At 48.9% G+C, this 20881-nt stretch overlaps 1 protein-coding gene across 3 annotated transcripts in view; it reads left to right on the top strand.

Annotated features, from left to right (window-relative positions):
• CLMN (calmin) overlaps window positions 1-20881 on the top strand; it is a 222509-nt gene that overhangs the window by 151494 nt on the left and 50134 nt on the right. For all 3 annotated transcript variants that reach the window (XM_088464349.1, XM_088464351.1, XM_088464350.1), the window contains exon 3: window positions 17076-17171. In XM_088464349.1, the coding sequence (XP_088320475.1) occupies window positions 17076-17171 (96 nt within the window). The remainder of the gene's footprint in view (window positions 1-17075; window positions 17172-20881) is intronic.

The following is a 20881-nucleotide window of genomic DNA, read 5'->3' as shown; positions in this document are numbered from 1 at the left end:
CAAAGCATCGGATGGGTAACGCCATCTTCAGGTGGTGTTATCCAATAGAAGCCTATGGGCTTCTTATCGGGACGCTCCCCCTTGGGAGGGATCTGATCGGATCCCTCACATCACCCCCCGCAGCCTGAGTCCTTCTGCGGATGCATACAAGGACGCCAGAGGGACTTGAGGGTGGTAAACCTGGAAGTCCCTCTATCCCGAGCCATAGCAAAGGGCAGCTCTGTTCGCTATACTCTAGGTACATACCGCAGTAATCAACCGCGGTATGTACTCGAAGACAGGCAGGGTGTACCGCATCGTGGATGCGATGCTTAGCACATCCCGCCCAGAATCACAAGTGAAATAATTAGCACCACCTCTGTATCTTTTAAAATGTATCTTAAAAAAAAAGTGTTCTCAAATATGAAGATACGGAAAACATGCACTGCTAGTGCGAGGACTGGATTTGGAAAGTATGTCTTAAGGGCATATTTACCACAATCCGCATTTTTAATGCGGATGGTAAAAGTACTTTTCGCGTAAATTCACAAAGTGAAGATGAATATCTTCACTGTAATTTACTAAAATCCTTTAGCCAGGAGACGGGCTCGGATAATAGTCCGTCCTGGCGAAGAGCTGGAAGCAGTGTGATAGCGTTCCTGGTTTGGCTCCCCGGCGCACACTGCCATTGCACAGCTGTTGCATGTGTCACCCGGGAGCTCCGGCTCCCACTCCAAAATGTTTTGCGATTTAATAGCTCATAGGATAGGATAGCGCCCAGGGCCGGTTCTAGGGGCGCCACCCATAGAGGGCGCACCCTTCCCCAGCATCCCGATTTCAGCGGGACAGTACTGTTCCATCCGTGGGCTGAAGTGGCCCGTGGGTGGTCAAATCGGGGGGCTGGGGACCCCCACTGCCGCAGCTGTGCGGCGGTGCCGGGACCACGGCGTCTGAATGGATGCTGCGCGCATGTGTGCGGCATCCATTCAGTGCCATGAGAGGGCTGGGGGAAGCCCAGCTAGTGAGGCTCCCCCCCCAGCCTGACGTTATTTGGAGGCGTGCCATGTGGGCACGCCCCTCAGATAACATCACGTAAGGAGGCGTGGTCTATGGTAATTAGGCCACATACCCTATTTTGGTGTGGCTGCGCCTCATGCGATAAGGAGCTCAGAACACTCGGTCGGCACAGGGCGCTATTAGCCCTGGAGCTGGCCCTGATAGCGCCATATGGAGATAGCGTCATATGGAGATAGCATTATGGAGATAGCATTATGGAGATAGCGTCATATGGAGATAGCGTTATGGAGATAGCGTCATATGGAGATAGCGTTATGGAGATAGCGTTATGGAGATAGCGTTATGGAGATAGCGCCATATGGAGATAGCGTTATGGAGATAGCATTATGGAGATAGCGTCATATGGAGATAGCGTTATGGAGATAGCGTTATGGAGATAGCGCCATATGGAGATAGCGTTATGGAGATAGCGTTATGGAGATAGCGTCATATGGAGATAGCGTCATGGAGATAGCGTTATGGAGATAGCGTTATGGAGATAGCGTTAACCTGCCGGGCCAAGCTGCAAAGCTTTCAGATTTTCCAAGATTCAGAATGCTTCACATCCCAGATCTTGGTAAATCTGACAGCTTTGCAGCCCTATAGAAATCTTCGGAGGCTGCTGTTGGAAATGGCCGAGAGAGCGAGGGAACGGCTGCAGTCCCTCTTTCATAGATTCGGGACATCCTTAATATTTGTGGTTATCCCCCAATGTTAGTGTTTTCTGGGAGTATCCCAAAAATATTATTTTATTGATCGGCCCCATAGACCCTTTCAGATAATTGTTGTAAGTTGTAATTTGAGGTCAGACGAATACTGTTTGTAATTTTACTGTGTGCTTTGGGAATGTATATTTACTGTATGTGTAGTATGTCTATATAAAGCAGCTGTTTGTTGATAATTTGCCATGTTTGATGTTGCTTGTGATGGGTATTATATTATGTTCTTGGTTTTGCTCTCAGTGTACTGTATAAATCATCAGGAAGCCCTACCACATACTGGTTTCATTCAGTACAAAACATCCATTTACTGTGCTGTGCTGGTCATAAATAGCGATTTCATCTTCTTCCTCAGCTTCATCTTTTTACATATATTTTGGTTTGTTTATTATGTGGTTGTAAGAAAGTTTTGTGCATAAAACTTGGTAAACATTCCATACAGTCTTAACATGACATGATATAAAGGGGTTATCTGATCTGGATATAGCCATGACCAATCTAGTATTTGGTGAAATAGCTAGAAAGGTTATAGTGTAGATGTTCTAAGCCTTGGAGAGAGATAAAGTGGACGGAGATACCAACCAATCAGCTCCTAACTGTCATTTTTAAACAAGCATGTAAAGTGACAGTCAGGAGCTGATTGGCTGGTACTTTATATCTCTCCAAAGCTTAGTACATCTCCCCCTATGTGATATGGGCCCGGGATGTAGTTATACCGTCTCCGGAATCCTGATGCCCACCATAATACGGACGCCGACATCCTGAAGGAGATCAGAATACCGGCGTCGGCATCCCGAACCACACCATCCCGATTGTCAAGAGCTGGGTAAGTATACTACTTAGCCCGAGGATGGGGGGGTTAGGATTAGGCACCCCCGGATTGAAATTAGGGTTAGGCACCCCCCCCTCGGGGAGGGTTGCAGTTAGCCTACAAAGAGGGGGGGTAAGGGTTAGGCACCCCCAGGGGGAAGTTTGGTTTAGGTAAAGGACCGTTAGGTTTAGGGTGCGGGAAGAGGGATTAGGCACCAGCGGGGGGGTTAGGGTTGGGCACCACTAAAGCACTAAAGAAGGATTAGGGTTTGAGGGGAGACAGGGGAGGGTTAGGTTACTTACGATCCCCAGTTGGCATTGCAAATCTTTGTCCTTCCGGCATCGGTATGAGAACCGGCGGCTATACAGCCGTTGATAATTCATACCGATTCCTATGGGCCAATTCTCAGGTGGATGCAGCGGCTGATGTTTTCAGTCTGCACAATGTCAGACTAGCTAGACGAAGGAAGCGTTCATGGCCAGCGACTGTGGTTTTTTTCCGTGGGGCCGGTGTAACGGTTACGGCTACGGATATAGTAATAGTGGGTGGGATAGGCTTGCGTATGCTGTCACACAGATTTATTAGTTTACAAAGTCGGATTCTCTCATTACCATAATGTAACTAGCAGACACAAGTACTTTTATTTATTGGCTTGTACATATTTCCCTTCTTATTTTGCTAAATATATTGCTTTCATTTGATTGTAGCTTCTTTTTTTTTGCCTGTATGACACAAATTTATAGTTGGACAGAATTATGTATTTATGTTGCCGTTAGCTGCTCTTTGGTACAGTTGCATAGAACACAGCAGAACTCTGGCCCTCATTCAGAGCCGCTCGTAAGAGGCCGCTCATTCGTTCTGACCGATGTTCGCACATCTGCGCATGCGTACGGATTTTAATACGCATGCACGAACCAGTCAGTGCGGCTGAAAATTGTTAGTTCGCTATATAGCGAATGCCTGCTACTTTGAGTGACAGAATGAGGCGTATGTGGGTGGTAACAGGAAAAGGTGCTTGAAAACGGGGAGTGAAATTCAGAACGCAGGCGTGCTTAAAGGTCAAAACGGGCGTTTTATGGGTGTGCATAATTAATCCAGCAGCGTCATTAACCATTTCACTTGGTTATTTTTAACTCTGAACTGCTCACAAAATAGCGGTTGAAAAACCCAACCTCAAGAATAGCGAGCAGTTCATACGCTGGTCGATGTACTCGATTAATCTATTAAATAGCGGACATGACATATGGTGCGAGCGGCCAGGGGGCGTATTTTTCAAAATTACAACCGCAAGTTTTGCTCGCTCGTTCAGACTTAGAGGCGTGAACAGACCGCAAAGTGCGAACGGTTCATTTGAATAGCCACCCCTTTTTAGAAAACGAACGACCGCAAATAGCGAGCGGCTCTGAATCAGGCCCTCTGTCCTGTCTGATCAAACTCAGCAAAGAAAATAAACAACTTTTCCGGATGATACCTATGCATGCCTGAGAAGTACAGAAGGGTATAAAATACAAAGCCGATTATTTAGAAAGCTACATAAGAGCACGTACAAGACAATAAATGAAAGTTTTCCAAAAAGCAACCTGCACCTCCCTTATAAGAGCAAGCCTCAGGCCATTAACTTTGAAGTATTGACATCTTGAGGAATACGCAAGTGATGTTTCTAAAAGCTTCTTTGACTTTTACAGCTGTGTACAGTGGAGCTGATTCATACACGCTCGCTAGGAAGCGATCGCTCGTAGCTGGCCGATTTTTTGCAAACTGCGCATGCGTATGCATCGCAATGCACGTGCGCGAACCACTGCGAAAGATCCGGAAGCACTCGCTCGCTGCGCATAGACAGCCCAGTTGAATGACTGACAGTAGAGGCCGTTTGTGGGTGGTAACGGGCAGGCCACTAGAAATGTGGGGTGTGGAGGTGCGAACACAGGTATGCCTTAGTGTTTCAACGCCATTTCAGAGGCGTGCTTAATTAACAGTCAGCTTCATAGTACACGTCACCTAGTTGTATTTCACACTGAAATGATCGCAGTGCTTGCGGCAGGGTATAGTCAACCTCAAGCGCTGCAAGCACATCCGATGGTGCTCTATGTACCAATGTTTTCATGCACTTCCAGGAGATGACGTGCGTAAGTCGACGTCTTAAGACTGGCTGGTGGGCGTCTGCATACACAAAGTGATCGCACGCCAAGACATAGTGGGCGTGCTTATGCCTTGCCGTGCGATTGCCTGACTTGCTGGGCGTGCGCTGGATTTGCATACGCTGGGAGCGAGCGAATGCATCTGGCGAGCGGGTCTGAATGAGCTCCAGTGTACGGAGGGGCAGAGATCTGTGATATCTCATGCTCTCTGTTACCTTATTATGTAACAAATATGAATTCTCCAGGGAGAACCTTTTCAAAATACGGCTTGTTGCTTTCAATGCTTCCAAAAGCTCTAGATAAATAAGTGAGAGTTCTGCGTTTTAGGCTGGTCCTACGCTGGACTCCTGGTCTGTGTCAGTTACTAGAGAACCTCTGAACTCCTCACTCTGGCTCATAGAGATTGTTTGAATGACTGCATTAGGGACACATGGCAATGCTCAGCCAGGCAATGATTGATCACAGTCAGCTCTGGCGTATGTAGCATGATGGACCTACCGTGCAAGCGGGACCTGGTGTATGTGAGAATTCTGACATGTCCGCTGCTGTAATGGAGACATATGTTATCACTGTTTACATCATAGGCGCGCAGACGTGTTCTGGAACGAACACCAACGCTGTCAGGCACGGTATAAGGGAAAGGCTTATGGACGCGTGACAGAAGAGCTTTCTGTGTGCCCTCCGTCCGATACTTTGGGCCTGTCACTCTCCAACTGCTGTGGCGCTTCGAGACCAAGGCTGTCAGATTATGCTGGGACTTGCGGTTCCACAGGTTGCCTAAACCTTCCTTAGTCTGTAAAAGTATCACTTATTTAAGCATGACCAAGTGTATTCAAAGTTTCAATTTAAAAAAATCTTCGTCAGGAATAACATGACGAAGACTTTAAAAAAAATGGAAACGTTGAATACAGTTGGTCATGTGTGACCTCATTAAACTTTATTAACCTGGAGCACTTCCATCCTTAAAAATGTTGATTTTATTTTCTTCTGTTATCTGCATCCTGTCGCAATGGTGACTTTGTGGTATAGGGCTTCTCACGTCTGCCATAAGTAGACCCCTAAAGTTGGGTACACACTAGACCAAGCATGTCGAACTCGAAATCCCAACCGGGCCGATATTCAAGGTCTAAAGGTGCCCATTCACTAAACGATTAAATTGAGCGATTGAACGATAACGATATCGTTCAATCGTTTGTAAATCGTTTGCAAATCGTCCGCAAAAATGTCTAAAACGACCAGCGATGCGCGCTCCCGCTGTCCGTTTAGACATCTATCATCGGGCAAATATGCTGGACAACCTGACGTTAACGTCAGGTTCAGCATGTTTGCAGATGATTGATGACCCTGCACTGACTGACTGCTCGCTCAGTGCAGGCTCATTACAGACTGGCAAACGACTGCACGATTACAATGTCGTAATTCTGCGGTCTTTTGCCTGTCGTCTGGTGGATTCGCAGGTTTAGACTGTGTGGAAGACCGCAAGAAAAAAAAAGTGTTATATGCAATTTTGAAAGGTTTATAAAGAAAAAACAGTAGCAAAGTTTAAGCAAAGAGATGTGAAGTATCTGGAAGAAATCATCAACTTTAATGTTTACTTCCCAATATTTGACATCGTTTTGCTGTCACATATTTTCCAATTTCAGGAGAAATCTTATTGGATGTGAGAACTTAAAATTGAACCAAGATGAAAGTCTGTCAGTCTGGACGTAGTAGGAGACTTGTTTCTTTTCATTAATGAGAATAATTGCAGGCAGTAGTAACCGGTGTGATATTATGAGTGACCCCAGTGTCAGCTGCAGCGCTTGTCCTGTCCCGGCTGGCTGAGCTTGTTTCACAGGCGTCTGTACAGAGATCTGGGTGTGCAACAGAGATTCAGCTGGGAGCGCGGTGGTACGCCTTGTGGCGTCTCTAGCTGGCAGCACATTACTGCCAGAGGGCGGGCTTGCGGGAACACAGGCCTTGTGGTGTGCGTCCGCTCTCCCCGGCAGCGCGTTGCTGCCAGAAGGAGGGATTCTGGGAGGGCAGGTCTAGTGGAGTGTGGCGTCTCTCCCCAGCAGCGCAGTGCGTCGACATGTGACACTGTCACTGTCGGGCTGCATAAAATGTGCATTTGGACCGCATGTTTGGCGTGTCTGCACTAGACGATGTGTGTACCCAGCGATGGCACAATACATCGTTCCTCCTTGGCATCTAGAAGCATGGTGTTGAAGATGCGATGAACAACGCACGGAAGCGCCCAATACTGCGTACACACTGGACGATGTGGACGATTTGTCGTTCCTATTTGCCTCAAAACAACAAATGGCCCAATATGTCATCTAGTCCATACATACTTCACAATAAAATGGAGACTCTAATTATGTGCGTTGGACGCCACAGTCTTTCTGTACTAGGCTGACAAGAGCCCAGTGCTATACTTGAATTATTATTGTTTTTGCAGTGAGTGAAAGATCATTTCATGAGGCACACTCTGCGGATAGAGGGCCTGATTCAGACCCGCTCGCGAACGCATTGCTCTCGCAAGTGGGTCGATGTTTGTCCCTCCGGCGTATGCATGCGTGAGCCCCAGTGAGCGCCGGCAGCTCTATTAGAGCAGGGAGTCCACTCGGGCTTGCGGGAGCCGAGACCCTCCCGCAGGGTCTCGCCGCAAGTCCAATGGTCGCGATAATCACCACCATTGCCAGGCCGCTCGCACAAGTTGTGGGTGGTCACCCACAGCGGTGCGAGCGGCCTGGAGGCCGGGTTAAAAAAAAAAAGGTACGCCTTGATTCAGAGCGAGCGCATGCAAACAGCGTGCGTCTCTGATTCACTCCCAGAGACTAAACCAGTGTGGCGGATTTCCCCAAATCTGACAGGACTTTTCGCCAGGTCTGAATTCGTTGGGTCCTGTTTTCGCCGATTTCTAATTGAATATGGGAATAAGTGGGGACGAGCGCGTTACTTTTCCGCATGGAAAACCAGCGATGACGACGAAAACCTCGCCAGGTGAAAAGTACGGGACTTTTTGCACCTAATTGAATACAGCCCTAAGGGGCAGAATCAGTTAGCAGCTGAGCTATTCAATTAAGTGTCGCTACCCTACATGGGAAGCCCCAGATTGTGCATTTAACACTGGTTTTCCTTTGCAGCCTCAAGAGCCGAGGAAAAATCTGCGTGACATGCATCCTCTGGGGCTTATCATGCAAGGTAACCGCATACTAGCCGACATTCAGCTACATTATTCCGGGAGGGGGCAGCCTGGCTTCTTCGGCGGGGAAGGGGGGCGTGGCGCGGCATAAGGAGGGCATTGGGGACGGAGCAAGGGCGTGACCGCGCGATCGTATCATTGTGGCCCCATCCCCTATTCACAATGCCGAGACTAATGGCATTGTAAAGCAGGAGGCGGGGCCATGATGACGCCATTCAGTGCGAATCGCGTCATCTGCCCTCCCTGCTGTGGAGGCGTGTATTGGGATACAGAGAGGTCCGGGGCAATGCGAGGGGACGCAAGGCAGTGGCGGCCAGCCGGGAGATTTACCTACTTTTCTGCGCGGCCGGGAGCGCCACCCCATTTTTGGGAACTTCCCACCTGTCCCGGGAGAGTAGGTAAGCATGGGTAACCCAACTGTGCCGGGTCTTATCCTGCGCACCAAGCTCTTAAATAACGGCGAGCTGCTGACAACCAATAGGTACCCTCAACCTATTAGTAATAATGCAGAAAAATGAAAAGGGTGTAGCGCTCAGCCTATTGTGTGATGGGTATGCAAATTAGTGCTGTACAGACTGGAGAAAATCTCATTTGTATGATGATATGTATCTTATCCTAGGCTCCTCCTTGAGAGGATAATAATGATAATAATAAGTGGTGCATATGAAAAATGCGGTCAAACACGCATTTTCGGGGTTTTACCCCATTTTTACCCTTGATGCATCTCACCCCAGGTTGTCAATCATGGTTTGTGTTTTCTGTTTTGGGGGGATGTGACTATAGTACCAATTTGTTTATGAGGTCTGGAGCCTTTATAAACACTATCTATGGGTAACCCATATATTGTCCAGACATTTCACCTGAGCTAACGCGCATCTGTTGTGGGTTCACCACACTGAGAAATAGTCTAATGATGGAATAGCTCCAGGTGTTATACTCTGACCTTTAGCCGTGCTGTAAATACTGCAGCTAATTGAATATACCCCAATGTATCCTAATGTATCTCACAATGTTATGTGGGACCGGGTTGGGTATGGGATCCTGGCGGTCAGAATCCCGATGCTGGCATCCCAACAGGGTTAGGATATCAACACCTGTCGGTCGGTCTCCTAGCCCTCCCCCTCTCCCCAGAGGCGCTTTAAGAGAGGAGAGGGCTTGTGTGCAGGCTGCGATCTGGCCCCCTCCTCCGGCGGCGCTGTAGACTCTGGCAATGTGCCAGAGTCTACTGTGCATGCTCAGGTCCCTGGGAACATGGCGCCCGGGCTGCCTTCCCGGGACATCTCTACTGCCCTTCCCGCGGTGGCCATTTTCCAGGTGATTTCTACAGCATTGCAGACAGCTCCGGGTCGACGGAGAGGTAAATATATGTAATTGGGTGTGCAGCGCTCACCTTGCACCCATTGTAAATACGCCCCTGCCTCTCCCTACCCTTAACCCTCCCTCCCTGGTGCCTAAACCTAACCTCCCCACACCCTAAACCTAACCCTTCCCCCTTAGTGCCTAACCCTAACCCTCTTCCTAGTGCCTAACCCTAACCCTCCCCTTAACCCCGCTACTTACCTTTGGGATGCCGGTGTCGGGATTCCTGCGCCATTAAGCACCAGCATCCCCTTTGCCTGGATATTGACTGTATCCCGTGAGACTTACACTAGCACCATAGTCAGGGGCGTCTTAAGAGATGAAGGGGCCCATGTACACTCCTCGTGCAGGGCCCCCTCCTCTCTCCCTGGTAGCTGGCAGCCAACTGACGGGGCTGGCTAGCCACCAGAGCATTAGTAGACTCTGGGCACTAGAGTATGCCCGGAGTCTACTGCACATTCGCAGAACGCCGGAAAAATGGCTGCGGCGGCCATTTTTCCGGTGTTCTGAGCAGCAGTGACACCCACTGCGAGACCTCGGACAGGTAAGTTTAAAAAAAATGTGTGTGCGGTGTGGGGGCCCCCTGGACCCGGGGGCCCGTGTGCCCTGCACATCTGCACCCGTTATAGATACGCCACTGACCATAGTAGTTCTACAGTACAAAAGTACTGTAACGTTAATATACCTGCAACATTCATTTCCATATTTTATTAAGAGCAGTGCAGAAAATAGAAGATACCCACATTTCTACAGGGATGGCGACTTGAAAAGACTCTGGACCTTATTCAGAGTCGGTCGCAAGCACCGATGCACTCGTAACCAACTCGATGGTTAGTCCTGCGCATGCGCAGCGGCCGTATTGCGTGTGCGCAAGCCCCGGAGCGACAGAGAAACTCTCTCGCTCCAGAGCTCGTTACCAAAGGGGCGGCTGTCGATGTTGATCAACAGCTCGCCCCATTTGGTAGGCGGGCCAGGGGGGGTGGTTTCCAAAACGGAGGCGTTCCTTAACGAACGCCTACCGTTTTGTGGGCGGCCGCACTGACATCATCAGTGATGTCAGTGGGGAGCTTCCTGCTCCATCAGAGCAGGAAGCTCCCTGGGGCTTACGAGTGCCCAGATCCTACCCTAGGGTCTGGTCGTAAGCCCGATGGTCGCGATGGTGATCACCATCGCGACCATCAACCTGGTCGGTCGTTAAGCTGTGGGTGGTAACCCACAGCTTAACTAACGACCAGGAGGCCGCACTTCAAAAATGAAGCGGCCACCCTCATTCAGAGAGAGCGATCGCTTCTTGCGACCGCCTATGAATGAGGGCCTCTATCCCTGTGAATTTGTTCCCAGCAAATTGAATAGCCTTTAGTATTTTCAAAAGAGTCCTCCACAACATCTGGCACGGCACATGAGCATAGTTCAATTTTCCGAAAGAACTTGGGAGGGGAATGGTAGCTTGTGGCTGTGGGAGAGGGACCGCAAGATCCTTCTCTCCTGAAAACGCCTCCTTTGGCATAAAGCGTAGGGTCAGACTTCCATGCCCATTGAGAATAGGTAATGGGGCTGCGGTCTGCAGCGTTAATTGCCCTTTTGCAGGGGGGGGGATTTATGTGATCTATAATAAGTTATTGGAAGGGAAACATAAGGGGCGGGATGCCGGTATGCATGACGATCCCGGCAAAAGGCCGCTCTGTCTATGACCCAGAAGCCCCTCCAGCGTCCTTTTCCGATTGGATCTTTCTCTCAGCTCACTCCTGATAGACGCCCATAAGCTTCTATGGGTAACCCAATCAGGAAGATGGCGTTCACGTGTTAGGTGCCCTAATGGGGAGTAGAGAGTAGAAGAAAATGTAAAGAGAAGCACATGAGGGAAGAGGTCCCTGCTCATGAGAGCTTACATTCTAAAGGGGAGGGGCAGCCAGGTGTGACACAGAAGGGGAGGGGCAGACAGACAGGCGTGACACAGAAGGGGAGGGGCAGACAGACAGGCGTTACACAGAAGGGGAGGGGCAGACAGACAGGCGTGACACAGAAGGGGAGGGGCAGACAGACAGGCGTGACACAGAAGGGGAGGGGCAGACAGACAGACGTGACACAGAAGGGGAGGGGCAGACAGACAGGCGTGACACAGAAGGGGAGGGGCAGACAGACAGGCGTGACACAGAAGGGGAGGGGCAGACAGACAGGCGTGACACAGAAGGGGAGGGGCAGACAGACAGACGTGACACAGAAGGGGAGGGGCAGACAGACAGACGTGACACAGAAGGGGAGGGGCAGACAGACGGGCGTGACACAGAAGGGGAGGGGCAGACAGACAGGCGTGACACAGAAGGGGAGGGGCAGACAGACAGGCGTGACACAGAAGGGGAGGGGCAGACAGACAGGCGTGACACAGAAGGGGAGGGGCAGACAGGCGTGACACAGAAGGGGAGGGGCAGACAGACAGGCGTGACACAGAAGGGGAGGGGCAGACAGACAGGCATGACACAGAAGGGGAGGGGCAGACAGACAGGTGTGACAGAAGGGGAGGGGCAGACAGACGGGCGTGACACAGAAGGGGAGGGGCAGACAAAGGCATGACACAGAAGGGGAGGGGCAGACAGACAGGCGTTACACAGAAGGGGAGGGGCAGACAGACAGGCGTGACACAGAAGGGGAGGGGCAGACAGACAGGCGTGACACAGAAGGGGAGGGGCAGACAGACAGACGTGACACAGAAGGGGAGGGGCAGACAGACAGGCGTGACACAGAAGGGGAGGGGCAGACAGACAGGCGTGACACAGAAGGGGAGGGGCAGACAGACAGGCGTGACACAGAAGGGGAGGGGCAGACAGACAGGCGTGACACAGAAGGGGAGGGGCAGACAGACGGGCGTGACACAGAAGGGAAGGGGCAGACAGACAGGCGTGACACAGAAGGGGAGGGGCAGACAGACAGGCGTGACACAGAAGGGGAGGGGCAGACAGACAGGCGTGACAGAGAAGGGGAGGGGCAGACAGACAGGCGTGACACAGAAGGGGAGGGGCAGACAGACAGGCATGACACAGAAGGGGAGGGGCAGACAGGCGTGACACAGAAGGGGAGGGGCAGACAGACAGGCGTGACACAGAAGGGGAGGGCTAGACAGACAGGCGTGACACAGAAGGGGAGGGGCAGACAGACAGGCGTGACACAGAAGGGGAGGGGCAGACAGACAGGCGTGACACAGAAGGGGAGGGGCAGACAGGCGTGACACAGAAGGGGAGGGGCAGACAGACAGGTGTGACACAGAAGGGGAGGGGCAGACAGACAGGCGTGACACAGAAGGGGAGGGGCAGACAGACAGGCGTGACAGAAGGGGAGGGGCAGACAGACGGGCGTGACACAGAAGGGGAGGGGCAAACAAAGGCATGACACAGAAGGGGAGGGGCAGACAGACAGGCGTGACACAGAAGGGGAGGGGCAGACAGACAGGCGTGACACAGAAGGGGAGGGGCAGACAGACAGGCGTGACACAGAAGGGGAGGGGCAGACAGACAGACGTGACACAGAAGGGGAGGGGCAGACAGACAGGCGTGACACAGAAGGGGAGGGGCAGACAGACAGGCGTGACACAGAAGGGGAGGGGCAGACAGACAGGCGTGACACAGAAGGGGAGGGGCAGACAGACAGGCGTGACACAGAAGGGGAGGGGCAGACAGACAGGCGTGACACAGAAGGGGAGGGGCAGACAGACAGGCGTGACAGAAGGGGAGGGGCAGACAGACAGGCGTGACACAGAAGGGGAGGGGCAGACAGGCGTGACACAGAAGGGGAGGGGCAGACAGGCGTGACACAGAAGGGGAGGGGCAGACAGACGGGCGTGACACAGAAGGGCAGGGGCAGACAGACGGGCGTGACACAGAAGGGGAGGGGCAGACAGACGGGCGTGACACAGAAGGGGAGGGGCAGACAGACAGGCGTGACACAGAAGGGGAGGGGCAGACAGACAGGCGTGACACAGAAGGGGATGGGCAGACAGACAGGCGTGACACAGAAGGGGAGGGGCAGACAGACAGGCGTGACACAGAAGGGGAGGGGCAGACAGACAGGCGTGACACAGAAGGGGAGGGGCAGACAGACAGGCGTGACACAGAAGGGGAGGGGCAGACAGACAGGCGTGACACAGAAGGGGAGGGGCAGACAGACAGGCGTGACACAGAAGGGGAGGGGCAGACAGACAGGCGTGACACAGAAGGGGAGGGGCAGACAGACGGATGTGACACAGAAGGGGAGGGGCAGACAGACAGGCGTGACACAGAAGGGGAGGGGCAGACAGACAGGCGTGACACAGAAGGGGAGGGGCAGACAGACAGGCGTGACACAGAAGGGGAGGGCTAGACAGACAGGCGTGACACAGAAGGGGAGGGGCAGACAGACAGGCGTGACACAGAAGGGGAGGGGCAGACAGACAGGCGTGACACAGAAGGGGAGGGGCAGACAGACAGGCGTGACAGAGAAGGGGAGGGGCAGACAGACAGGCGTGACACAGAAGGGGAGGGGCAGACAGACAGGCGTGACACGAGGGGAGGGGCAGACAGACGGATGTGACACAGAAGGGGAGGGGCAGACAGACAGGCGTGACACAGAAGGGGAGGGGCAGACAGACAGGCGTGACACAGAAGGGGAGGGGCAGACAGACAGGCGTGACACAGAAGGGGAGGGCTAGACAGACAGGCGTGACACAGAAGGGGAGGGGCAGACAGACGGGCGTGACACAGAAGGGGAGGGGCAGACAGACAGGCGTGACACAGAAGGGGAGGGGCAGACAGACAGACGTGATACAGATGGGGAGGGGCAGACAAAGGCATGACACAGATGGGGAAGATAGGGAGGAGAGAGGGAGTATAGTTCCAACATATCAACCAGTGCTTCTCAGAGAACTTTATTTAGGCACATCAGTTCTTGACCCAGTGAAGCTTACAATCTATTTTCCCAGCAACAAGCACACAAACACTCACAGGGCCGTAGAGAGCCGGCCTGGGCCCCATTACTATTAAGGGCGTGGCCTGATTGCGGAGGACGTAGCCACGCCACCTTAGAATAAATAAGGCAGGAGAGAAGAGACCGCTGCTGTTGTTGCTCAGTCCCCTGGTTTCCCACTGCAGCCCAGCACACAACAGCATGTGCTGGGCTGCTGACCAGTAAGAGGGAGGGGGAGGCGACATCGGAACTTGGGCCCCTCTAACAAGCCTGGGTAATTGGTACTCACTCCCCCCTTCTCAGCGCCCCTGAACACTCACACACTATAGAGCTATATAAGTCTGGAGTGTAAGTCCCCCACAAGTGTCGGAACCATACCTCCCAACTGTCCTGATCTCAGCGGGACAGTCCCACTTTTTGACAAGGCAGCCCGAGGGCGGGGGAGAGGGAGGGTTGACATTCTGACACCGCTATGAATGGATGGTGCGCGGTTGCGCTCTGGAAGAAGCTGATGGTGGTCCAGCAGCTCCCAGAGCATTGGGCAAGTCCCCAGCATAATGATAACAGGGGCGTGACACTTGGGTTTGGCATTTCCCTAGGATGTCACGCCCCCTAGATGCTAAGTCACGCCCCCTAATTTCAGGCACATGCCTTTGACATTAACAATTGTCCCGACCTCCACTTCACAAAAGTTACTAGTAATTGAATTGAACTAGTAAATTTAGTTTTTAAATGATGGTACCTGGCCAGGGCCAGATTAAGGGCCACATGGGCCTGGAGCTGAAAATAGTAAAGGGCCTATTGTAAGAAGCAGAGCAGCAGTGACCAATGGTAAGTGGGTGTGTACATTCCCTACACTATCAGCTCCAGTGTCTCCCTAAATACAGAAAAGGAAAAAAATTGCATTGATGATGGGCCTATTGTTATGTGAGGGACTGGGGCTGTTGTCCCATCTGCGCCATTGTTAACCTGGCCTTGTGCCTGGGTATGTATGTGTGCTAATTATTCTGTGCACCAACTGTTTTACGCAAATTTTGGTACTTTCCTGTATGATCGAATCGGCGTCAGGAATTAGAGTTTAAGATTCCGTGTATGTGTGATGCGGCAATTGGAATAATCGTTCTGTGAGATTCACCACCCAGTTTCTGTGTGTCATTATCAGATCCATCCACATGGTTACAGAGGCTTAAATAATCCAAACTGGTTCCTCCAGCTTGTTTGTGGTGTGATGCCATTTTCCAATTCAAAGTTAGTTTGCGGCATGTACTCATGGTTCTTAAAAAAAACAAAAAGGATAATAAACTAAAAGTGCTGTTTATTGTCATTTTATATATATATTTTTTAACGTTACTTTAATTAGAATGGGGAACATTACTACGTTCAAAAGATCGTGTTTGAAGTTTGCACTGGTAAACTATTAAAAAAAAAGTTATATAGTGCAGTCCGTTCACTCCAACCTGTTTGCCTTGCTCAGATTTAGCTCGATTAGTTTAGTGCATCTAAAGTTAGAGAATGTCTGGCAAATTTCCAAACTTTCGAGCTCTTCTGATGAACCAGTTGGAGAACCAATTTTAGTTAATTTTTTTTATACTTTGCATTAGGGATGGACATCAGAATCCGATGGTTACTAACCATCAATGTTTTTGCTCCGATAGTAGTGTTTTTACCATTCGATGGTGGCGTTGTTGTTTGCCACCATCGAATGGTAATCATTTGATGGTGTTACCATGGTGGCTTGTAGAGCAGTGGCTGTTCTCACCCTGGCTGCCGGCAGTGCCTGTAAAGCTGGGTATACACTGACAGGTATATTGGCCAATCACTTGTCGGACAATATATCTGCTGCCCGTCGGCCAGTGTGTACCTGCGATATGTCGGTGAACGTTGTCGTTCACCGACATATGGCATTGGCTGTGCTGCACAACCGATGGACAGATATGTCTGCAGACCGACTGTACACACTCAGCGGCAGCCGCGGGGAGGGGGGCGGGACACGGCCCCCGGGATCCTCGGCCAGACACACAGTGTGTATGAATGACCATCATTTGCAGATATATCTGTACCCACCATAAGACACTTCCCTAACACCTTGTAGTACAGGGACCCCACCTGTGTCAGGCATGTGGGACTGTGTGTATGTACATGTATTCTCCCTACTACAGTGAGTACACACAGTATGAAACTAATGTGGGCCCCACCCTCGATCTCACCCTCAGTCGCGTCCCTGATTCCGCCCCCTGCATGCCATGCAGTGGGGGTACTGCACATGCCCAAATCAAATAAATTGTTTTTTACATCAAATTCTTTTGACGTGAAGGTTAGTTACCATCGCATGGAAAGTTTCAATGGTGAAAGCCCAGCCATCATTTGATGGTCGGCTTCCAATAACCATCCATATTTTGTATTCCTCCCGACCCGATGAAATGTGTGACATTGCCTACCGAATAGGCTCCGACGTGGTGTAGCTCAGCCCTGCATCCTGAATTAGCATCGCACAGTGTTGGGAGCTATGCACTTATGGTATTGCATTTGGCTACTCCAGTTAAATTATTACAAATACTAAGAACGGGAAGAACATTCTCAAGAGCCTGTCTTGAAAGTCCAAGACGTCCGCAAAAGATTATCTCTGAATTATGTTATTTTGTGGCACGATTAATGCCCAGGTATTAAAGCCTCTATTACGAGCGGGCACTCCCTTCTAGCCTTTTGTTTATGGTAAAATAAATGGGATAGGCCTATGTGATACTGAGTAAATAACCAGGGTGTGTTGTGATCAGGGGTTTACATTAATTAGAAACTATACAGTTTTATAAAGTTCAGCTTGCGTTGACTAAAGAAATACAGTAACCATAAGGATTTGCTATACTGATATTGTCACGCTCCTGTTCTCCTTACAGTGCAGCCCGCCCATGGAAGTTAAAGATTTGTTTGTTGATATTCAAGATGGGAAAATGCTGATGGCTCTGCTGGAGGTGCTAACGGGACAGAGCCTGGTGAGTGATTGTTTTATCAATGCTGGTAGATCATAGCGGCCGGTCCCCTGCTGCAGACTTCTGGTTCTTTGAGGTCAGTCACAATACAGTAAGGAAGACGTTAGAAAAGGTGAATCAACGACACATCCATTATGTAAAAAAAATGTCTTGTTTATGGCAAAAAAATATGGCTGGAAGACGGAGAAGTGTCTCTCCTATACTCCTAAGGCAGGATGGTCCATTTTTTTTAATGCTCCCCAAAAACTTGTAAAGTGTAGTTAAATCCCATATTTGGCCAGCAGGGTCCCCCATTTTTTATTGTTTTCGAAGGGTGTGGCTTTACAGTCAATAGGTCGACGGGGACATTAGGTTGACAGGTAACACTACACAACAATGAAACTAGTTACTTCTAATTGATGTCAGCATGCAAAGAATGAATATGACATGTAAAACTCTCAGTTAGCTCTGAGTTGCGAGATATAGCCCATTTATGACGATGTAGGGGTATTCCTAGTGAAGTGGGCAGAATGGAGAGAATCTTACCAGCGATCTGCGTTCCGCGCAGAGGGGGCGGGGCCTAATGACCCAATTAAATGAATCCGTTATTTGTCCCCTCCCCTATTCAAATATATGCGATTCACGGGATTACCCCCACAAGATAACTGTGGTGCACTGAGTGACAGCATAGGGAGCGATTCCACCAAGACATTTCAGCAATGGCACAAAGATATCAGGGTAGGTGACAGTGACAAGAGATGCCCCAGAGGAGGAGGACAAGCGACAAGCAAAGAGAAAGCACCCCCATGTATAGGCCACTATATTACATAGTACTATCCTATGCTGTATGTTTATTTCCTATGCTGTATGTTTGTATCCTATGCTGTATGTGTGTTTCCTATGCTGTATATTTGTTTCCTATGCTGTATGTTTGTATCCTATGCTGTATGTATGTTTCCTATGCTGTATGTGTGTTTCCTGTGCTGTATGTCTGTTTCCTATGCTGTATGTTTGTTTCCTATGCTGTATGTCTGTTTCCTATGCTGTATGTATGTTTCCTATGCTGTATGTATGTTTCCTATGCTGTATGTTTGTTTCCTATGCTGTATGTATGTTTCTTATGCTGTATGTCTGTTTCCTATGCTGTATGTTTGTTTCCTATGCTGTATGTTTGTTTCCTATGCTGTATGTATGTTTCCTATGCTGTATGTTTGTTTCCTATGCTGTATGTATGTTTCCTATGCTGTATGTCTATTTCCTATGCTGTATGTTTGTTTCCTATGCTGTATGTCTGTTTCCTATGCTGTATGTGTGTTTCCTATGCTGTATGTCTGTTTCCTATGCTGTATGTGTGTTTCCTATGCTGTATGTATGTTTCCTATGCTGTATGTGTGTTTCCTATGCTGTATGTTTGTTTCCTGTGCTGTATGTTTGTTTCCTATGTTGTATGATTGTTTCCTATGCTGTATGTTTGTTTCCTATGCTGTATGTTTGTTTCGTATGCTGTATGATTGTTTCCTATGCTGTATGTTTCCTATGCTGTATGTTTGTTTCCTATGCTGTATATTTGTTTCCTATGATGTATGTTTGTTTCCTATGCTGTATGTTTGTTTCCTATGCTGTATGTCTGTTTCCTATGCTGTATGTCTGTTTCCTATGCTGTATGTTTGTTTCCTATGCTGTATGATTGTTTCCTATGCTGTATGTTTCCTATGCTGTATGTTTGTTTCCTATGCTGTATGTTTGTTTCCTATGCTGTATGTGTTTCCTATGCTGTATGTTTGTTTCCTATGCTGTATGTTTGTTTCCTATGCTGTATGTTTGTTTCTCATGCTGTATGTGTGTTTCCTATGCTGTATGTTTGTTTCCTATGCTGTATATTTGTTTCCTATGCTGTATGTTTGTTTCCTATGCTGTATGTTTGTTTCCTATGCTGTATGTTTGTTTCCTATGCTGTATGTTTGTTTCCTATGCTGTATGTTTGCTTCCTATGCTGTATGTTTGCTTCCTATGCTGTATGTTTGTTTCCTATGCTGTATGTTTGCTTCCTATGCTGTATGTTTGTTTCCTATGTTGTATGTTTGTTTCCTATGCTGTATGTTTGTTTCGTTTTGTGTTCTTATTTGTGATTGATAGAATTAAAACAACTGTTATTTATTTTCTATCAAGAAAATATCAGATTATTTAAAAATAGCTTTTCACTATGACTATATTACTAATGTACATGCAGTATAGTGCAAGTAGTGTAGCTCAAAAAATAGAGCTAGTAAAAACATTCTGAAATCATTTTAGTTTTTCTTGACCTCAAATTAGTAATGTATGACTATTAGTGATGTATGACTATTAGTGATGTATGACTATTAGTGATGTATGACTATTTTTAGAAAGGAAACAAATTAAAAGTATTTATTTGTTGTACAGTGTCATCACGGTGATCCGCAGATATCGGGCGGATCGGCCTGATAATTGTAGAGTGTATGCCCAGCATTATTAAAGCCATATTTGTATATATATAGCGTTAGGTTTTTTTGGGGGGATTAGGGTTAGGCACCCCTAGGGGGGAGGGCTAAGGTCAGGCACCACTGGGGGGGAGGGTTAGGTTTAGGCACAAAGGTGGGACACTTAGGTTTAGGCAAAACGGGCAGGGTTAGGGTTAGGCTACAAGAAGGGAGGGTTAGGGGGAGTAGGGGGAAGGGTAAGTATGCTTACCCGATCCCTGTCGGGATACCAACCATCGGGATGCTGCTGTCGGTATTGTAACATGAGGCATACAGACAGCCGGCATTACATACCCATTCCCTTCTGTATATAAGGGCTGCAGCCAACTGAGGCTGCGATTCAATTATTGTAGAAACTCCCTGCTGGGCGTCTACGATTTCTCTGTTCGGGTGCCCATTAGTATTTATCGCGGCTACAAGCACAGGGTTTAGCCATGTACAGCGCCTAAACCTGTCTAAAGAAGTGATATGGGCACAAACCACCATTAGGGAACCCAAAAAACTGGACTTGGCAGACATTTCTCCTCACACCCCAGGAGGCAGCGAAAAGAAGTGCATGCCCCCGCAGCTTTAGGCCTCCGAACAGAGAAACAATTTAATTGCTCCGTCGGGTGCCTATTTGTATAGACACCCAGCTGGGGGCATCTAATCACCCCCTAAGGAATGAGACTTATATTGGTGTTTATAGAAGCCTATAATACATATTGCTGTTTTGGTGCAGCTAACTAAGGCTGATACTATATTCACTATTTATTTAGTTACTGTTAGCGACCATCCATTATGTAACAGCAGCAACTTTAGCTTCAGCTGGCTCTGTGATACATAGCTGCTAATCTACAGTTATCTCGCTGCAGAATATTAAACCTCTAAACATGCTGGTAACATCTCAGCTAAGAGGTTGCTAATTGTATCCACTACAGGTTTAATATGATAGAAAATACAACTGAAATACACAATTGATATTTGTTTCAGAGGGATAAATTTACTAAGATGGGAGTTCTATTTAAGAAGCATAGCAACCAATCAGATTCTACTTCTCATTTATCTAGCACCCTCTAGAAGATAATACCTGGAATCTGATTGGTTGCTATGGGCAACATCACTTCTTAATAGAACTCCCATCTTAGTAAATTTACCCCAGAATCACAAATAAAGTTTATTGATATTTAATTTTGGAGGGTTATTTATACTCCTACTTACTCATTTTTATTCTATGTATGTGACCGCTATGATACT

Source organism: Taudactylus pleione, unplaced genomic scaffold, assembly GCF_031769625.1.
Source record: "Taudactylus pleione unplaced genomic scaffold, aTauple2 ptg001661l, whole genome shotgun sequence".
NCBI classification, from domain to species: domain Eukaryota; kingdom Metazoa; phylum Chordata; class Amphibia; order Anura; family Myobatrachidae; genus Taudactylus; species Taudactylus pleione.
Note: the sequence above shows the minus strand (reverse complement) of the source record. Positions and strands in the feature narration are given on the sequence as shown.